The 15828-nt window shown below is 38.4% G+C and overlaps 1 protein-coding gene across 2 annotated transcripts; it reads left to right on the top strand.

The window, feature by feature from the left end:
• Positions 1-3006: 3006 nt before the first annotated feature.
• On the top strand, positions 3007-14737 carry LOC124387358 (sialoadhesin-like). 2 transcript variants are annotated; one of them, XM_046851673.1, is made up of 13 exons: positions 3007-3095; positions 8633-8668; positions 9426-9695; positions 9839-10156; positions 10593-10871; positions 11212-11472; positions 11564-11677; positions 11930-12019; positions 12122-12172; positions 12289-12348; positions 12559-12642; positions 12716-12771; positions 13960-14737. In XM_046851673.1, the coding sequence occupies exons 1-13, from the start codon at positions 3065-3067 to the stop codon at positions 14047-14049; spliced, it is 1740 nt and encodes a 579-aa protein (XP_046707629.1). In that variant the 5' UTR covers positions 3007-3064; the 3' UTR covers positions 14050-14737. The 2 variants fall into 2 exon arrangements, with proteins under 2 accessions (XP_046707629.1, XP_046707630.1); XM_046851674.1 differs by lacking the exon at positions 11930-12019.
• Positions 14738-15828: the final 1091 nt, after the last annotated feature.

The raw sequence follows: 15828 nt of genomic DNA on the forward strand, positions 1-15828 counted from the left end.
CTGAATAGTCTCATCAGCATCAGGTGTGCTCTTAATGCGTGTTTTGAATGGATCTGCCTTCGACTTGTGACCCCGTGCTAAAATAGAATATAACTGCAAAGAATTAAAGAATTATTAAAAAAATATATAATAAAGGGATCTATCTGGCTGAATAATACATTTCCATTCAGGGGGGGTTGATCATATCTGTAAACATGTGTGCTTATTTCGCAACTGTTCAGTGCAGGTTCTCAGAACTCTTTGATGCCACCTGGTCTCATTGCCTTCCCAATTTTCATTCAGCATGCAGCAATTCATGCTAATACCAGAGTTAACAATAATAGCACAATAATAATTGCCACTATTAGCACTGCTAGTTCCATTAGCACTAAACTGCAGCGGTAAAGTAAGTGTAGATGTTAATTTTAAATTATAATCTGTTAAATTTCTGAGTTCCTGCCAGAGGTTTCTAGAGCCACTTTGCTTTGACAGTGTCAATGTCTACTTGAGGTGCAATGAGGAACACTTGGTGTTGCGATTGGCAAAGGTAAATAATGGATTTGACAATTTTGTCTAGTGGGGAGGTGTAACAGACTAACTGGTTTTGGGTTGGAAGGAAGAAATGACAGATGATCCAGATAGAGTTTTTTTTCCACACTCTCCCAGGTGATTTCTTTCTTTCCCTTGTATTCAGGCCGGGGAAAACACACTCTCTCAGTCCTGCCCTTCTTCCCTCGATGCCAACCCAGTAAACCTGCGCCCAAATGCGGATCATTATGTCTTCACTCAGCATCCTCCTTTTCCCCTCACATCACCATGTCCGTCGTCAACTCTGCCTCTGTCTCTCTCCCCAAAGTTTGTTTCTATCTTCTTCTTATTTCCCTTGCCAGACACTGAAAGAGAGTGCACTGAATAGTCTCATCAGCATCAGGTGTGCTCTTAATGCGTGTTTTGAATGGATCTGCCTTCGACTTGTGACCCCGTGCTAAAATAGAATATAACTGCAAAGAATTAAAGAATTATTAAAAAAATATATAATAAAGGGATCTATCTGGCTGAATAATACATTTCCATTCAGGGGGGGTTGATCATATCTGTAAACATGTGTGCTTATTTCCGCAACTGTTCAGTGCAGGTTCTCAGAACTCTTTGATGCCACCTGGTCTCATTGCCTTCCCAATTTTCATTCAGCATGCAGCAATTCATGCTAATACCAGAGTTAACAATAATAGCACAATAATAATTGCCACTATTAGCACTGCTAGTTCCATTAGCACTAAACTGCAGCTGTAAAGTAAGTGTAGATGTTAATTTTAAATTATAATCTGTTAAATTTCTGAGTTCCTGCCAGAGGTTTCTAGAGCCACTTTGCTTTGACAGTGTCAATGTCTACTTGAGGTGCAATGAGGAACACTTGGTGTTGCGATTGGCAAAGGTAAATAATGGATTTGACAATTTTGTCTAGTGGGGAGGTGTAACAGACTAACTGGTTTTGGGTTGGAAGGAAGAAATGACAGATGATCCAGATAGAGTTTTTTTTCCACACTCTCCCAGGTGATTTCTTTCTTTCCATTGTATTCAGGCCGGGAAAACACACTCTCTCAGTCCTGCCCTTCTTCCCTCGATGCCAACCCAGTAAACCTGCGCCCAAATGCGGATCATTATGTCTTCACTCAGCATCCTCCTTTTCCCCTCACATCACCATGTCCGTCGTCAACTCTGCCCTCTGTCTCTCTCCCCAAAGTTTGTTTCTATCTTCTTCTTATTTCCTTGCCAGACACTGAAAGAGAGTGCACTGAATAGTCTCATCAGCATCAGGTGTGCTCTTAATGCGTGTTTTGAATGGATCTGCCTTCGACTTGTGACCCCGTGCTAAAATAGAATATAACTGCAAAGAATTAAAGAATTATTAAAAAAATATATAATAAAGGGATCTATCTGGCTGAATAATACATTTCCATTCAGGGGGGGTTGATCATATCTGTAAACATGTGTGCTTATTTCCGCAACTGTTCAGTGCAGGTTCTCAGAACTCTTTGATGCCACCTGGTCTCATTGCCTTCCCAATTTTCATTCAGCATGCAGCAATTCATGCTAATACCAGAGTTAACAATAATAGCACAATAATAATTGCCACTATTAGCACTGCTAGTTCCATTAGCACTAAACTGCAGCTGTAAAGTAAGTGTAGATGTTAATTTTAAATTATAATCTGTTAAATTTCTGAGTTCCTGCCAGAGGTTTCTAGAGCCACTTTGCTTTGACAGTGTCAATGTTTACTTGAGGTGCAATGAGGAACACTTGGTGTTGCGATTGGCAAAGGTAAATAATGGATTTGACAATTTTGTCTAGTGGGGAGGTGTAACAGACTAACTGGTTTTGGGTTGGAAGAAAGAAATGACAGATGATCCAGATAGAGTTTTTTTTTCCCCACACTCTCCCAGGTGATTTCTTTCTTTCCATTGTATTCAGGCCGGGGAAAACACACACTCTCCCAGTGTCTACATTACTCATAAAGTGGCAAGGACCTTTTGTGGTTACACGGCGGGTGGGAGATGTCGACTATGAGGTGCGACGCACAGACAGGGGTGATGCGCTCCAGGTGTACCACCTGAACCTCCTAAAATCATGGAGGAAGGCGGTGCCTGTGTCTCTAGCGACGGTGCTTCCAGAGAGGAAGGAGCTGGGACTCCTCCCTCGCGGAGGGACCAAAAGTTGCGTCAGAATTTGCCTCGGTCCTCTGTGGAGACCACCTCTCTCCATTGCAGAGAGCACAGGTAGAGAAATGCTGTACATCAGGCATTAGTTGTTGGTGCAGGAAAGCCGGTACAGCACTATTGAAAAGGAGTGTCTGGCCATCAAGTGGGTGGTCCTCACCCTCCATGCTCCGCTCCAGTGGTTTCATCGCATGAGCTTCAGCAACCTTAACTGCTAATGACTCTGTCATCAGTTGTGTGTGTGTCAGAGAGAGAGAGAGAGAGAGAGAGAGAGAGAGAGAGAGAGAGAAAGAGAGTGAACACAGGAAGTTTTGAGGGTTTTACACCTCTGCTAAGTCAGTTAGTCAGTCAGTCATTAGAAAGACAGGATGGAGCTCAGTCCACTCCCGGTGATGCTCTGTGAGTAGATATGTTTCTTTGTGTGACAATGTGTTTGTTTGTCAGACTAACAGAACAGAAAGATGATAACAAAACAATGTTATTATTAACTAGACTTCCTGACAAAATGCAGGTTTATGCTTGGAACTTTCAAGTCTACACAGGGAAATATGGTATGGTATAGATGGTATATACTGCCTATGAAAGTCAGTAGGAGTAAGATAGAGTACATGTGCATGAATGAGAGGGAAGGCAGTGGAGTAAATATTATGTGTCTATGTTACAGTGAGTAGTGTGGTATAAAGTTGATTATTTGCAGTCTGAATGTGTGTAAATAACTGAATGTCCTTAGCTGTTAGACATTGGTGTCTTTTTTTCAAGCACAGAACCTTAACATGAATTGGATATTTTTAAACCAGTTCTGCTTAGCTAAAGGGAAATGAGAATGAGACAACTGTGAAGAAAACATGTAGAAAATAAGTTGCAGTACAAACCACATGTTTCAGGAAACTGAAACACTTTTATTTTTAAACTCCCCCCTGCCTTTCTCTGCCTGTGTGTTTTTTCTCCCCATCTTTGCAGAATGTCTGTATATATGCTACCTAAGTGGTAAACACATTCTGATTTAATTTTGTGGGGGCTGTTCTCTCAGTTGCTGGTGGCTTAAACAGCACAATTGTTGAATAAAGCCTATGCTGGTGTGGGAATTCAGGCAACAAATGCCTCATGAAGGCAGTTCTTGGTTAGTTCTATGTTGTGTTTGTCTCATTCATTAAACGCCGTATTTTTCATAAGTGATTGTCTCTGAGTGCCACTCAGAGGGGGGTAGGGGGGGGGTCGCGTCTTTCTTGGCAGGGGAGATACCTCTTTTATATAATTAATTAACTTTCTTTCGGCTTCTCCCGTTAGGGGTCGCCACAGCGGATCCTCCGCATGTTTTGATTTGGCACATGTTTTACACTGGATGCCCTTCCTAACGCAACCCTCCCCAATTTATCCGGGCTTGGGACCGGCACTGAGAGTGGCTGGGGATGGTTCCCTGACCGGGAATCGAACCCGGGTCGCAGCGGTGAGAGCGCTGCATCTTAACCACTAGACCACCAGGGGCTTTTATTAGATAAGATTAGATTAGATTAGATTCAACTTTATTGTCATTACACATGTACAAGTACAATGCAACGAAATGCAGTTTGGGTCTAACCAGAGTGCAATAACAGCAAGTGCAGGATATATAGATTTAACATGAATTTACAGTTAAATAAAATAAAGACTATAAACAGTAATTAAAAGATGAATATGTACTATAAAATGTTGTATACAGATGAATATGTTATATATGTAAAACACAATATACAGAGTAGTGTATATATATATATATATATATATATATATATATATATATATATATGTACTATAAATATAAATATAATTACAGATGAGTATATATGTACTATGAACAATAATATACAGATGTATATATATATATATGTACTATGAACAATAATATACAGATGTATATATATAAATGTATTATAAACATGCTATACAGATGCCTATTACTATACACAGAGATTTACAGAAGGATGTAAGCGGTGGACATAATAATATTGCTGTAACTATAAACAGAGAACAGGTATATGTACAGTGGTGATAAGTTTATGGTGAGCAGCAATAAAAAAAAGAGCAGTGTGCAAATGAGCAAGGTTTGTGTAAACAGTCCGTGCAACAACAAAGTGTGATGTGAGAAATGATCAGTGTCTTGGTGAGCATAAGTTTTTGTTCAGAGAGTCCATTAGCAAAGAGTGTGAGGTGTGGGGGGAATGTAGTAGTGTATCAGTGAGTGTCAGAGTTCACTAAAGAGACAGCTCTAGGAAAAAAGCTGTTCTTTAGTCTGCTGGTCCTGGTCCGGAGGCACCTGAAACGCCTGCCAGAGGGCAGAAGAGTGAACAGTCTGTGGGCGGGATGAGAGGAGTCCTTAAGAATGCTGCGAGCTCGAAGCAGACAGCGTTTCTTTGGATGTCCTCCATGGCTGGGAGTGGAGTCCCTGTGATGCGCTGGGCAGTTTTCACCACCGCTGCAGTGCCTTACGCTCTGCAGCAGAGCAGCTCCCATACCAGACTGTGACACAGCTGGTCAGGATGCTCTCTACTGCGCAGCGGTAGAAGTTCACCAGGATATCCGAGGAGAGCTGATTTTTTTTAAGTGTCCTCAGGAAAAAGAGACGCTGGTGAGCCTTCTTGACCAGGCTGGAGGTGTTGATGTTCCAAGACAGGTCTGCCGAGATGTGGATCCCCAGGAACTTGAAACTGGAGACACGCTCAACAGCCATCCCGTTGATGTGGGTGGTGTCATGTGTACCTCTTGCCTCCTTCCTGAAGTCCACAATAAGCTCCTTTGTCTTGGAGGTGTTAAGGAGCAGGTTATTGTTGTTGCACCATGTGGCTAGGTGCTGGATCTCCTCCCTGTAGGCAGTCTCATCATTGTTGGTGATGAGACCAATCACGGTAGTGTCATCTGCAAACTTGATGATGGAGTTAGATCCATTCACAGGCCTGCAGTCGGAGGTGAAGAGGGAGTAGAGGAAGGGCTCAGCACACAGCCCTGTGGTACACCAGTGTTGAGTGTGATGGTGTTGGAGCAAATGGAGCCAGATCGAACCTGCTGGGGTCTTTTGGTCAGAAAGTCCATGACCCAGTTGCAGGTGGAGGTGTTAATGCCCAGATCTAGGAGTTTGCATATTAGCTTGGATGGAATGATGGTATTGAATGCTGAGCTGAAGTCAACAAACAGCATACGTGCATAGGTGTTCTTATTGTCCAAGTGTGTGAGCACAGAGTGCAATGCCATGGAAACTGCATCTTCTGTGCTTCTATTGCTTCGGTAGGCAAACTGGTGGGAGTCAAATGTGGTTGGCAGAGAGTCCTTCAGGTGTGCCAGGACCAGCCGCTCAAAGCACTTCATGACAATGGGTGTCAGTGCTACAGGGCGGTAGTCGTTCAGGCACGTTGGGTTAGAGTGTTTAGGCACTGGCACAATGGAGGTACATTTAAAGCAAGTGGGAACAGCTGCTTGGGCAAGAGACAGGTTGAAAATGTCAGTAAAGACCCCAGCGAACTGCTCAGCACATGCCCTAAGTACGCGAACAGGGATGTTGTCTGGTCCAGCGGCTTTGTGAGCGCTGATCCGGCTCAGTGCATTGCACTTATATAATCTTTTATATAATTAATAAAAGATTATATTGTCACTTCGGCGGACAATCAGACCAAAAAAGTGTAACGTTAATTCCATTACTATCAATTCAACTTAATTTCAACATTTAGCAGTAACTATAACCTGTTATAAATACTTATAAATATTTCCTTTTTTAAAAGCTAAATTTGCTACATAGCAGTTCAGCGACCATAACCTGCTGTAAGCTACATCCCCACGCTGCATTGAGATTGGGCCAGAGCATGTTAATAAATTGCTTGAATTGACATTGCCTTCGCTAATTTACACACCTCTATTATGTTACTTATAGTAACGTCTGACTGTTAAAGGTGTATATTATTAGCTCCTGCGTGAAAAACTATCTTAGAGAACCTGTGCTTTCCTAAAAACCAAAGCTGACCTACTATGTCTGGCCCCCTGGCCCCCGGGATACATCTAACCTGTGCTGCTGGTGCCCTTAAAGGTCTTGCTAATTTCACATGCCTCAGAATGTTCACCTGCCCATCTTCCCTCGACGCTGACCCAGGAACCTGCACCCAAATGCGGATCAGCATGTCTTCACTCAGCATCCTCCACTTTCCCTCACGTCACCATGTCACGTCAACTCTGCCCGCTGTCTCTCTCCCCAAAGTTTGTTTCTATCTCCTTTTTATTTTCCTTGCCAGACACTGAAAGAGAGTGCACTGAATAGTCTCATCAGCAACAGGTGTGCTCTTAATGCTTGTTTTGTATGGATCTGCCTTTGACTTGTGACCCCATGCTTGTCAATGCCCACACTGCCTCAGGAGGCTTCCATGGTGGTTTTAAAATCTGCCACAATCCTGGGTTTGAACAGCACTGATGAACCCTGGTGCATGAGTGCATGAAAGAAGACTTAAGAGACAGGGAAATGTTTAAGTAACACAAGGGTCAAAATTACAAAAAACCCTGGATTTGCAAATTCTCCTTCATCACAGTTAATGCTGTGTGTGTGTGTCATGCTAATTTACCAAGCATTATTACACTGTGGTTCTTTCTCTCTCACCAAATATGAGAGTCACTGCCAGTTTGACTCATCGCCAAACACAATGCATGGAAACAGACTTTTTCAATAATATGTTCCACCACAGGCACCAGTTATGCGCATTCTAATTGCATGCCTCATTTATCTACAGTGCATTCAGAGAGTATTCATACCTCCTTTTACTTTTTAAATTGTATGTTGCAGCCTGATACTACAATTGTTCAAATATTTTTTTCTTATTAGCAGACAGTACCCCATAATGTCAAAGTGAAAACAGAAATCTCATAATATCTGTACATAAAATAAATAAATAAATAAATAAATAAATAAATAAATAAATAAATAAATAAATAAATAATCACAAGTATTAAGACCCTTTACCCATGATGCTACAAGCATTGTACATCTACTGTAGATTTTCTATCTTTCTTCATGGCAAATCCTCTCAAGCTGGACACTTTTAGGATAATAAGGATATTCACAGAGTTGTCCTTAAGTCACTTTGTTGTCTTGACTGTGGGCTTAGGGTCAATGTCATGTAGGAAGGTGAATGTTTGGCCCAGACTGAGCTTGTAAGCACTGTGGAACAGGTTTGTTTTTATAGTTTTTATTTTACTGTACTTTACTCCATTCATCTTTCTCTGACCAAAGTCCTTTTAACTCTTAAATTCCGTAAAGCTGCTTTGAGACAATGTCCGTTGTGAAAAGTGCTACAGAAATAAACTTGACTTGACTTGCTGCAGAAAAAAACCCACAACATGATGCTGCCACCATCAAGCTTCACTTTTAGGATGGTTTTCAGCATGAATGTTGCCACTCTGCCATAAAGCCTAGATTGGTGGAGGGCTGCAGTGATGGTTGTCCTTCTCTACACAGGATCTCCAGAGCTCAGTCAAAGTGACCAACGACATCATGGTCACATCATTTACTCGAACACACACATAATTTAAAAAAAAATTTGATCGATCAGGCCAGTCCATCTTCTTCCATTGCTCCTAATGCTTATGTGCCCATTGTTGGCTCTTTTGGCGGTGGACAGGGGTCAGCATGGGCACCCTGACTGGTCTGTAGCTACGCAGCCCCCATACACAGCAAACTGCGATGCACAGTGTATTCCTACACCTTTTTTTCAGAACCAGCATTAACTTCCTCAGCAATTTGAGCTTTAGCAACCTTGGCTGCCAATGACCCATCAGGTGTGTGTGTGTGTGTGTGTGTGTGTGTGTGTGTGTGTGATTCTGATTCAGTTCAGTATATTGTGTTCTTTACACGTGTTCAGTTTTCTTAAATATCTGCTTTTTTTAATCATACACTGAATCATGTTCTCTGTTTCTGTTTTTTTCAGTGCTGATTGTACTCATAACAATGCCCCATGCTAAAGGTGATTATGGTTATATATTATGTATTGTACTTACACAAAATAAATGTGAAGTATATGTCTCTGATTTAGATTGGAGCTGAGCAGGAATATATTTGCACATTACTATGCAGAATTTTCTATTTCAGTTGCTTTCAGGATATTTCTCTCATATTAGTTAATCTCATATTCAATTTTAACTCAATTTGGATTCTGACACACTGTTGCAATGAGAAACCAGATTCATTCACAAGAATTTTGTTATTAGAAATCATTATTCTTCTAACAGCATACAACAGAGAGCATTAAAAACATGACTAATGGCACCCTGTAGTGAGAATTAAACTATAATTTAATTAATGAAGTTATCAACTGTTCAAACTTGAGAGTCTAAGATTTTATGATACTCTATGAACTAAACCGTTCATAACATGTACAGTATTTAGGGTGACCAAAAAATATAATTCACAGTTGAATTTAAAGTGTCTGTGCAGCTGCAAATGATTTTCAGGTGAAAGCAACTTCAAGTGGGTCATCAGAATGCAGCAGGCAGTTTTGAAAGCCAGAAATGGTTAATATTACAAACAGGGATTTCAGCAAGACCACATAACCTTTAACTTAGATTTAAATACTGAGACTGTCTCTGAATCCTGAACGCTAACTTAAAGGATGTTCTATACCTGTAGGGCAAAAACCTCTGTCTCATGCTGTATCCGTCCTTACTTAAATAAATAGTAAACATTTTGTGTTTATTGATAATTAATATATTGATTAATTGTAGGGACACAGAAAGCTGTGTTGTCCATTCAACCTGATAAACAAGTGTACAAAGGAGAAAATGTTACGCTCAAATGTGACATTCATGAAGGAGGAGACACTGAGTGGAGATACAACTGGATGAAGGATAATCAAATCTATAAAAACAGCACAACTCCAGAGATCCATATCAACTCTGTTAATAATTCTTCCACTGGTAACTACACCTGCAGAGGAGACAAAAATGACTCTCAGCCTTTAGAGTTCAGTGATGCTGTTACACTGAATGTATCAGGTGAGTCTGTGGTAACACCAGGATTTTAACCAGGTCATAAGAACATAATTTGTAAACATAAATTTATTACTTTTTTTACCACAACATTAAAACAAGATTACAAATTTATTATATCATTGTATTTTGTATTTCCTGTACAACAGAGAAACCAGAGCCAATACTGAGTGTATCTTCAAAGAACTGGCTGACTGAAGGAGACTCAGTGACTGTAAGCTGTAAGGTTAAAGATTCCTTTTCAGACTGGACATACAGCTGGCACAAGGTTGTTCCATGTAAAGTCAATGACAGTCACATCAAGCACAAGCTGCTGCTCCTCTCAGACAGCAACAGAGGATCTGGAGGTTCCTACACTCTTAGTCATGTTGTTATAAATCACACAGGATTTTATAGGTGCAGAGGAGAGAGAGGAAACCCAGCATTTTCCACAAAGAACAGCAATTTCAAGGCACTGTGGATCACTGGTAAGGTCACATAACAACACTGGTGTGAGAGTGTTAAATGTAGATGCATGAGTAAAAAGAAATCCACAACATTAATACTGTAAATAAAGAATCTGAGCTGTGTTAATGTTTAGTGTAAATATCTTTATATTCACCCTCCTGAGTGATGAATGTTAAAAGCAGTTGAAGAGCCCTGAGCAGTGGTAGAGGATTATTCTTATTCAAATAGCACTGTTTATTTAAAGATGGTGTAAATGTGTTCACTGCAATTTATTCCATGAAAACACAATTCTAATAATGCATATGAATTATATTATATTAATTATAATCAAAAAAATTAACTTTCAATCACCACATTATCTGTTTAAAGCTGCTTGGAGACAAAGTTTTTTGTTAAAAGCGCTTTACAAATAAAAATGAATTGAATTAAATTGAATTATAATATTCTGTGTTTAAGGTGAACCTCCTCCAGTATCTCTGATCATCAGTCCCAACAGATCTCAACACTTTTCTAATCACTCTCTCTCACTGAGCTGTGAGGACCATAGTCACTCTTCAAAAAGATGGACAGTGAGACGATACATGCAAAAAATGAAACTGGCAAATTGTTCACAATGGGAATTAAGTTTAGGGTCTACATTTAACATCAGCTTCCTCTCCACATCAGACACTGGAGTTTACTGGTGTGAGTCAGAAACTGGGGAAAACATTAATCCTGTCAACATCACAGTTCATGGTGAGTCTTTATGTTCTTTGATTATTGTTAAAGGAAACCAGGGAAAGGTTTAATTACAGAATATTCAGAACTCTGGGTTTTTAACTGGGAGAACCGTTTGACAAGACGCACTTAACTGGTTTCATGTTTCCTGAAAATAGCAAGAGACTGGAACAGTTAAATTTCACTCCTGAGCTAAATCAGTTTTGGTAGAACCAATAAACTGCTGAATGAGGATGTAACACAGCTCAAAAATGTATTCTTCATCAAACGTGTTTTCATAAAGTTTAACAGTACAGAACACAAACAAACTGATGACTTTCACACTGAAACCAAACAGTCTGCAAATTCTTTCTTCTAGAAGGTGATGTGATCCTGGAGAGTCCTGTCCATCCTGTGACTGAGGGACATCCTCTGACTCTACGCTGTTTAATTCGCAATACAAATTCCTCAAATCTCCGATCAGTTTTCTATAAAAGTGGATCAGTTGTCCAGAACCAGACTACAGGAGAGTTGATTATTCATAAAGTCTCAAAGTCAGATGAAGGTTTTTACCGCTGTGAACACCCAGAGAGAGGAAATTCAACGAAGAGCTGGGTTTCAGTCCTACATGAGAAATCTAGTGAGAAAAGTTTTTTTATTTTTGATTTTCTCTTAACACAGTGATGTTTTTAAAATCTTACATTTTGCTGTCTTTCCTTTCTAAATCTCAGGTCCTGGATCCAGAACTGGTACAGAAGTTATGGTTATTGGACTGAGTTTGGTGTTTTTGTTCATCATTTTTTTTATCGTAATGATCCTGCTGTGGTGCTGTAAAATAAAGAAAGGTCTGATTATTTTTTTATTAAGTGAAAACATAGAATAAAATGTAATTTTTACTTTAAGTTTATAAAAAACTATAAATCACGTTGATTTATATGGAACTATTAACTTGATTAAGGTGTATTTTAATCCTAACAAAATAAATCTCAATCTAATATTAGTATTTATTAGCATTTTATCCATAGTTTATATTTATAACTATTCCTCACTGTGCAGATGAGACCCTATTTAGATGTAGAATCTTTTCCCCTTTATAGAAAAGCAGAAAACCAATCAGACATTGCAGTGGAATCAAAGCCAGTCAGTAGCTAAAGACTCTCAGTCAGGGGACACACCACTTCAGGCTGGTCAGACTCTGTCTCTGTGAATGTTTTTTCTACACCTGGTCAGTAAACATATTTTTATATATTTTCTGATTTTCTTTTTTTTCTTCATTCGATTTTCTGTAGGAAATGTTAATATTTATGCCACTGTGGATCAGGGGGATACGAGTGGAACAGGTAGATTATATCAAGCATTTCCACACCATTCAGAAGCTTAATTTTACAGTAGATTAATACTAGATATTGAAGTAGAGAAGTGTTTAATGATGATTAACACTCTGCCCTGTGCTTAGGTGAAACAGCTGAGAGCATCGATGTCACTTATGCACAGGTCATGAAGACAAAGAAGAATGGTAGTGTTTTTTTAATGCCACAACAATTTATATACACAACTTGTGGAGCAGACTCCAGTATACACAGTCATTTATTACATTTATCATCACCACCCTGAAAAACTGCTCCATGCTGAAAGCAATGAAATTACTGCTACTAAAGAAACAAGAATAGAGACTTTATCAATGTGTTATAAGCTGGTAAACATTGTGATGGTGTTTTCTCTGCAGATGTTGATGCTGAATCCAGTTGTGGTGAGGTGACTTACGCTGAAATACAACTAATATCAAAGAAAAAATCTGTGAGAAAAAAAGGTACAGATATTACTAATGAGATGTATTGTTTTTCTTTTCTTCTTGAGATTAATTCAAATTATGCTCTTTTTAGAAAAAGCCAGTGGTGATGCTGACACTCTTTACTCAGAGCTGAAGGTTAACATGAAGGTACAACTGATTACAACAAATTGTAATAAAGCTTAAAAGATAAACATAATGAAGTAAGAAATATGTATTGGGTAGCATTTCTGTTCTAGTGGTTATGAGGTGAACTACAAAACATTTAAATAATCTTGAATGAAAAATCTTGAATAACATTTTGCAGTTCACGTCTTAACCACTAGAACAAAAATGACCTCACTGATAAGTTTGTTGGGAAGCAACTGGACTCTGAGACTGGACTGTGGTGCGATAGAAATATGTCTTGCAGTCTGATGAGTCCAGATGTATGTTGTTCCAGAGTAATGGGAGCATCAGGGTAAGAGGAGAGGTGGATAAAATGATGTAACCATCATTTTATCTGTACCACCTGCAATGGCAGTTTTATGATCTGGTGTTGCTTTAGTTGTTCAGGTCTATGGTTTGTATGCATGCCATAATCAAAGCAATCTAATTAATGCCATAATCAGGGAAAAGGCTTTAAGATTATTCCATGCAGGAGAATTGATAGCTTAGGGCTAAAGATGTTGGACTTCTGATCGGAATTTGCCACTTCTGGTTACTTTAGTAAGGTCTTTAACCCTCAACTGCATTAATCCTTGAGTTACACTGGATAAGGGCATCTACCAAATGCCATAAATATTTAGTTCTCAGAAGTAGTAAATGAATAGTTTATGTACCTTAACTTTTAAAATCAAATTATACAATCTTTAATCCAAAAAGGTTTGTATGACTGCTGTGCAAGATGTAAATAAATTGCAGTGATTTCCATTATAGAATTATAACTGTTTTAAATGCAGTGCCTCCAATATTGATTTTCTCCTTTCAAACTTGCACACAGAGATTTCTCCAGATTCATTGATACTATTGATATTATGTACTGTAAATGATGAGAGATTCAACTGTTTTCATGTTGAACATTATTTTTAAATTGTTCTACAGTTTGTGGAAGTCTTTCACAGATTGGTCAATAAATCAATTAGTTGCAAAATGTTTTACAACTGTTTAATTTTAATAACACATTTTTCAGACTTTAGTTGTCCAAACTTTTGAGATTGTTGTGTTGCAGCCATCAAATTCAAAATAACCTTATTTTTTGTTAAATTCCCTCAGCTTTAACTTTTGATAAGTTTAATTTTGTTTTGGATAAAATATGTTCTGGATAAAATATGTTCTGTATTCTTTTACATTTTATAGTGTCCCAACATTTCTGGAAATGGGGTTGATGATTCGGAAGGAATCTCTTATTCTCCCTGCAGTGAGACATGTATCCAAGTCTGTGAATAAGACACATGAGGACCACTGGGTATGGAGGATGACATTACTTCTGTACAGCAACAGTGAAATAAGTTTTTGCAAATTCAGTAGCACAGCTATACAAGATGAAATAATAAAGTAAATACATAATGTTCTGTTAATCTTTCTATTGGGCTTCAGATTTAACAATTAGTTTGAAATGCCTTTAGAGGTTGTGGAATGGACTGTTGACAGGTGAACTGCAACTGTTGCATATATAATCTAGTTTCAGCTAGTCCTTAGCTCATCAAAAACAAAGCTCATTACCCACATTCTTATTCCCTCTAAATATGTTGAATATTCATTCTACCTTTACTTCTAAATTGTTCTTATGACATTTAAACTCATATCTTAGTTAAGGTCATTGTGTATATCCTGATATAGCAGATCACTGCCTGCTGCAATTTTAGTATAATACAGATATACAATGAAATGATGTGACCAGTGTAGTGTGTTTGCAGCAATTTTTTCATTATTGCTTGTTGTTAATTTTTTTCACACTTATTTAATAGAACACAATTGTATACAATATATTCCTCTACCATATGTCACTTGTTATATTAATTCTGATTGCTTTAATAATAACAATATTAATAATGTATTTGTCATAATGTTTAGCTGACACCGTCTATCCAAAGGGAAAAGGAATAGTACTGCATTTTTTTGTCTGCAATAATAAAGAGGATGTTGATTAAAAATGGACTAAAGTATAAAGTTACTCAAATATAAACAGTTGTTTATTCGACTCATTTGCATTTGGTTGATTGTACTTAATTTAACAAAATATCAAAGATGTAGGATTTAAACACAAATCTGGGTAAATTTGTTGGATTCTTCTTCTTTACAGTAATATCTAAAACCATTCAACATGATGATCAACAGGCTTTATGAGGTCTGGTCATCGGGCGACTTTACCCCACGTTCGGTTCATCTTGCAGCACCAGTTTTGTTTACCAAAGATTGCCCACTGGGCAGTCACATTCTATGCCCAGTGTAAAGCCAGGAGACCAGTTTTCTTTCCCATTTAAAGTAAAATAATTGGTTGAGATCATTTTGGACCCAATGTCTCTAATTATTAGCTTTACCAGATACAACTGCAAGAAAATGTGTGCCAGCTATCCTGAGAAAAAACAGTTCATCCAGTTCATAAAAATAATAAAAAATTCAAAATTAATCATAAAAATAGAATAAAGAAATGGAATAAAATTTATAATAAAATAGAATATAACTGCAGAGAATTAAAAAATAATAATAAAATTTATATATATATATATATATATATATATATATATATATATATATATATATATATATATATATTTATACAGTATATATAGATCTAGATAAACGGCTGAAGATCCCTACCAGAATAAAGTCTACACAACTTCGTCCAGACTTCATGATTATCTCAGATTCCACCAAGCAACTGATTTTATTGGAGCTCACTGTGCGGTGAGAGTAGGGAGTAGGATGAGAAGAGCCTGGAGAGGTGGAGATATGCGCTGTAGAGAAGGGGAATTAGGGTCAGTAGGAGTAAGACAGAGTACATGTGTGTGAATGAGAGGGAGGGCAGTGGACTGGTGCGGTTTTAGGGAGAAGAGCTAGAGAAGGTGGAGGAGTTCAGGTACCTGGGGTCAACAGTGCAAAGTAATGGAGAGTGTGTTAGAGAAGTAAAGAAAAGAGTGCAGGCAGGGTGGAGTCGGTGAAAAAGAGTGACAGGAGTGATTTGTGATAGTAGGGTATCTGCAAGAATGAAAGGGAAAGTTTATA

The sequence above is a fragment of the Silurus meridionalis genome, chromosome 6 (assembly GCF_014805685.1).
Source record: "Silurus meridionalis isolate SWU-2019-XX chromosome 6, ASM1480568v1, whole genome shotgun sequence".
In the NCBI taxonomy this organism is placed as follows: Eukaryota; Metazoa; Chordata; class Actinopteri; order Siluriformes; family Siluridae; genus Silurus; species Silurus meridionalis.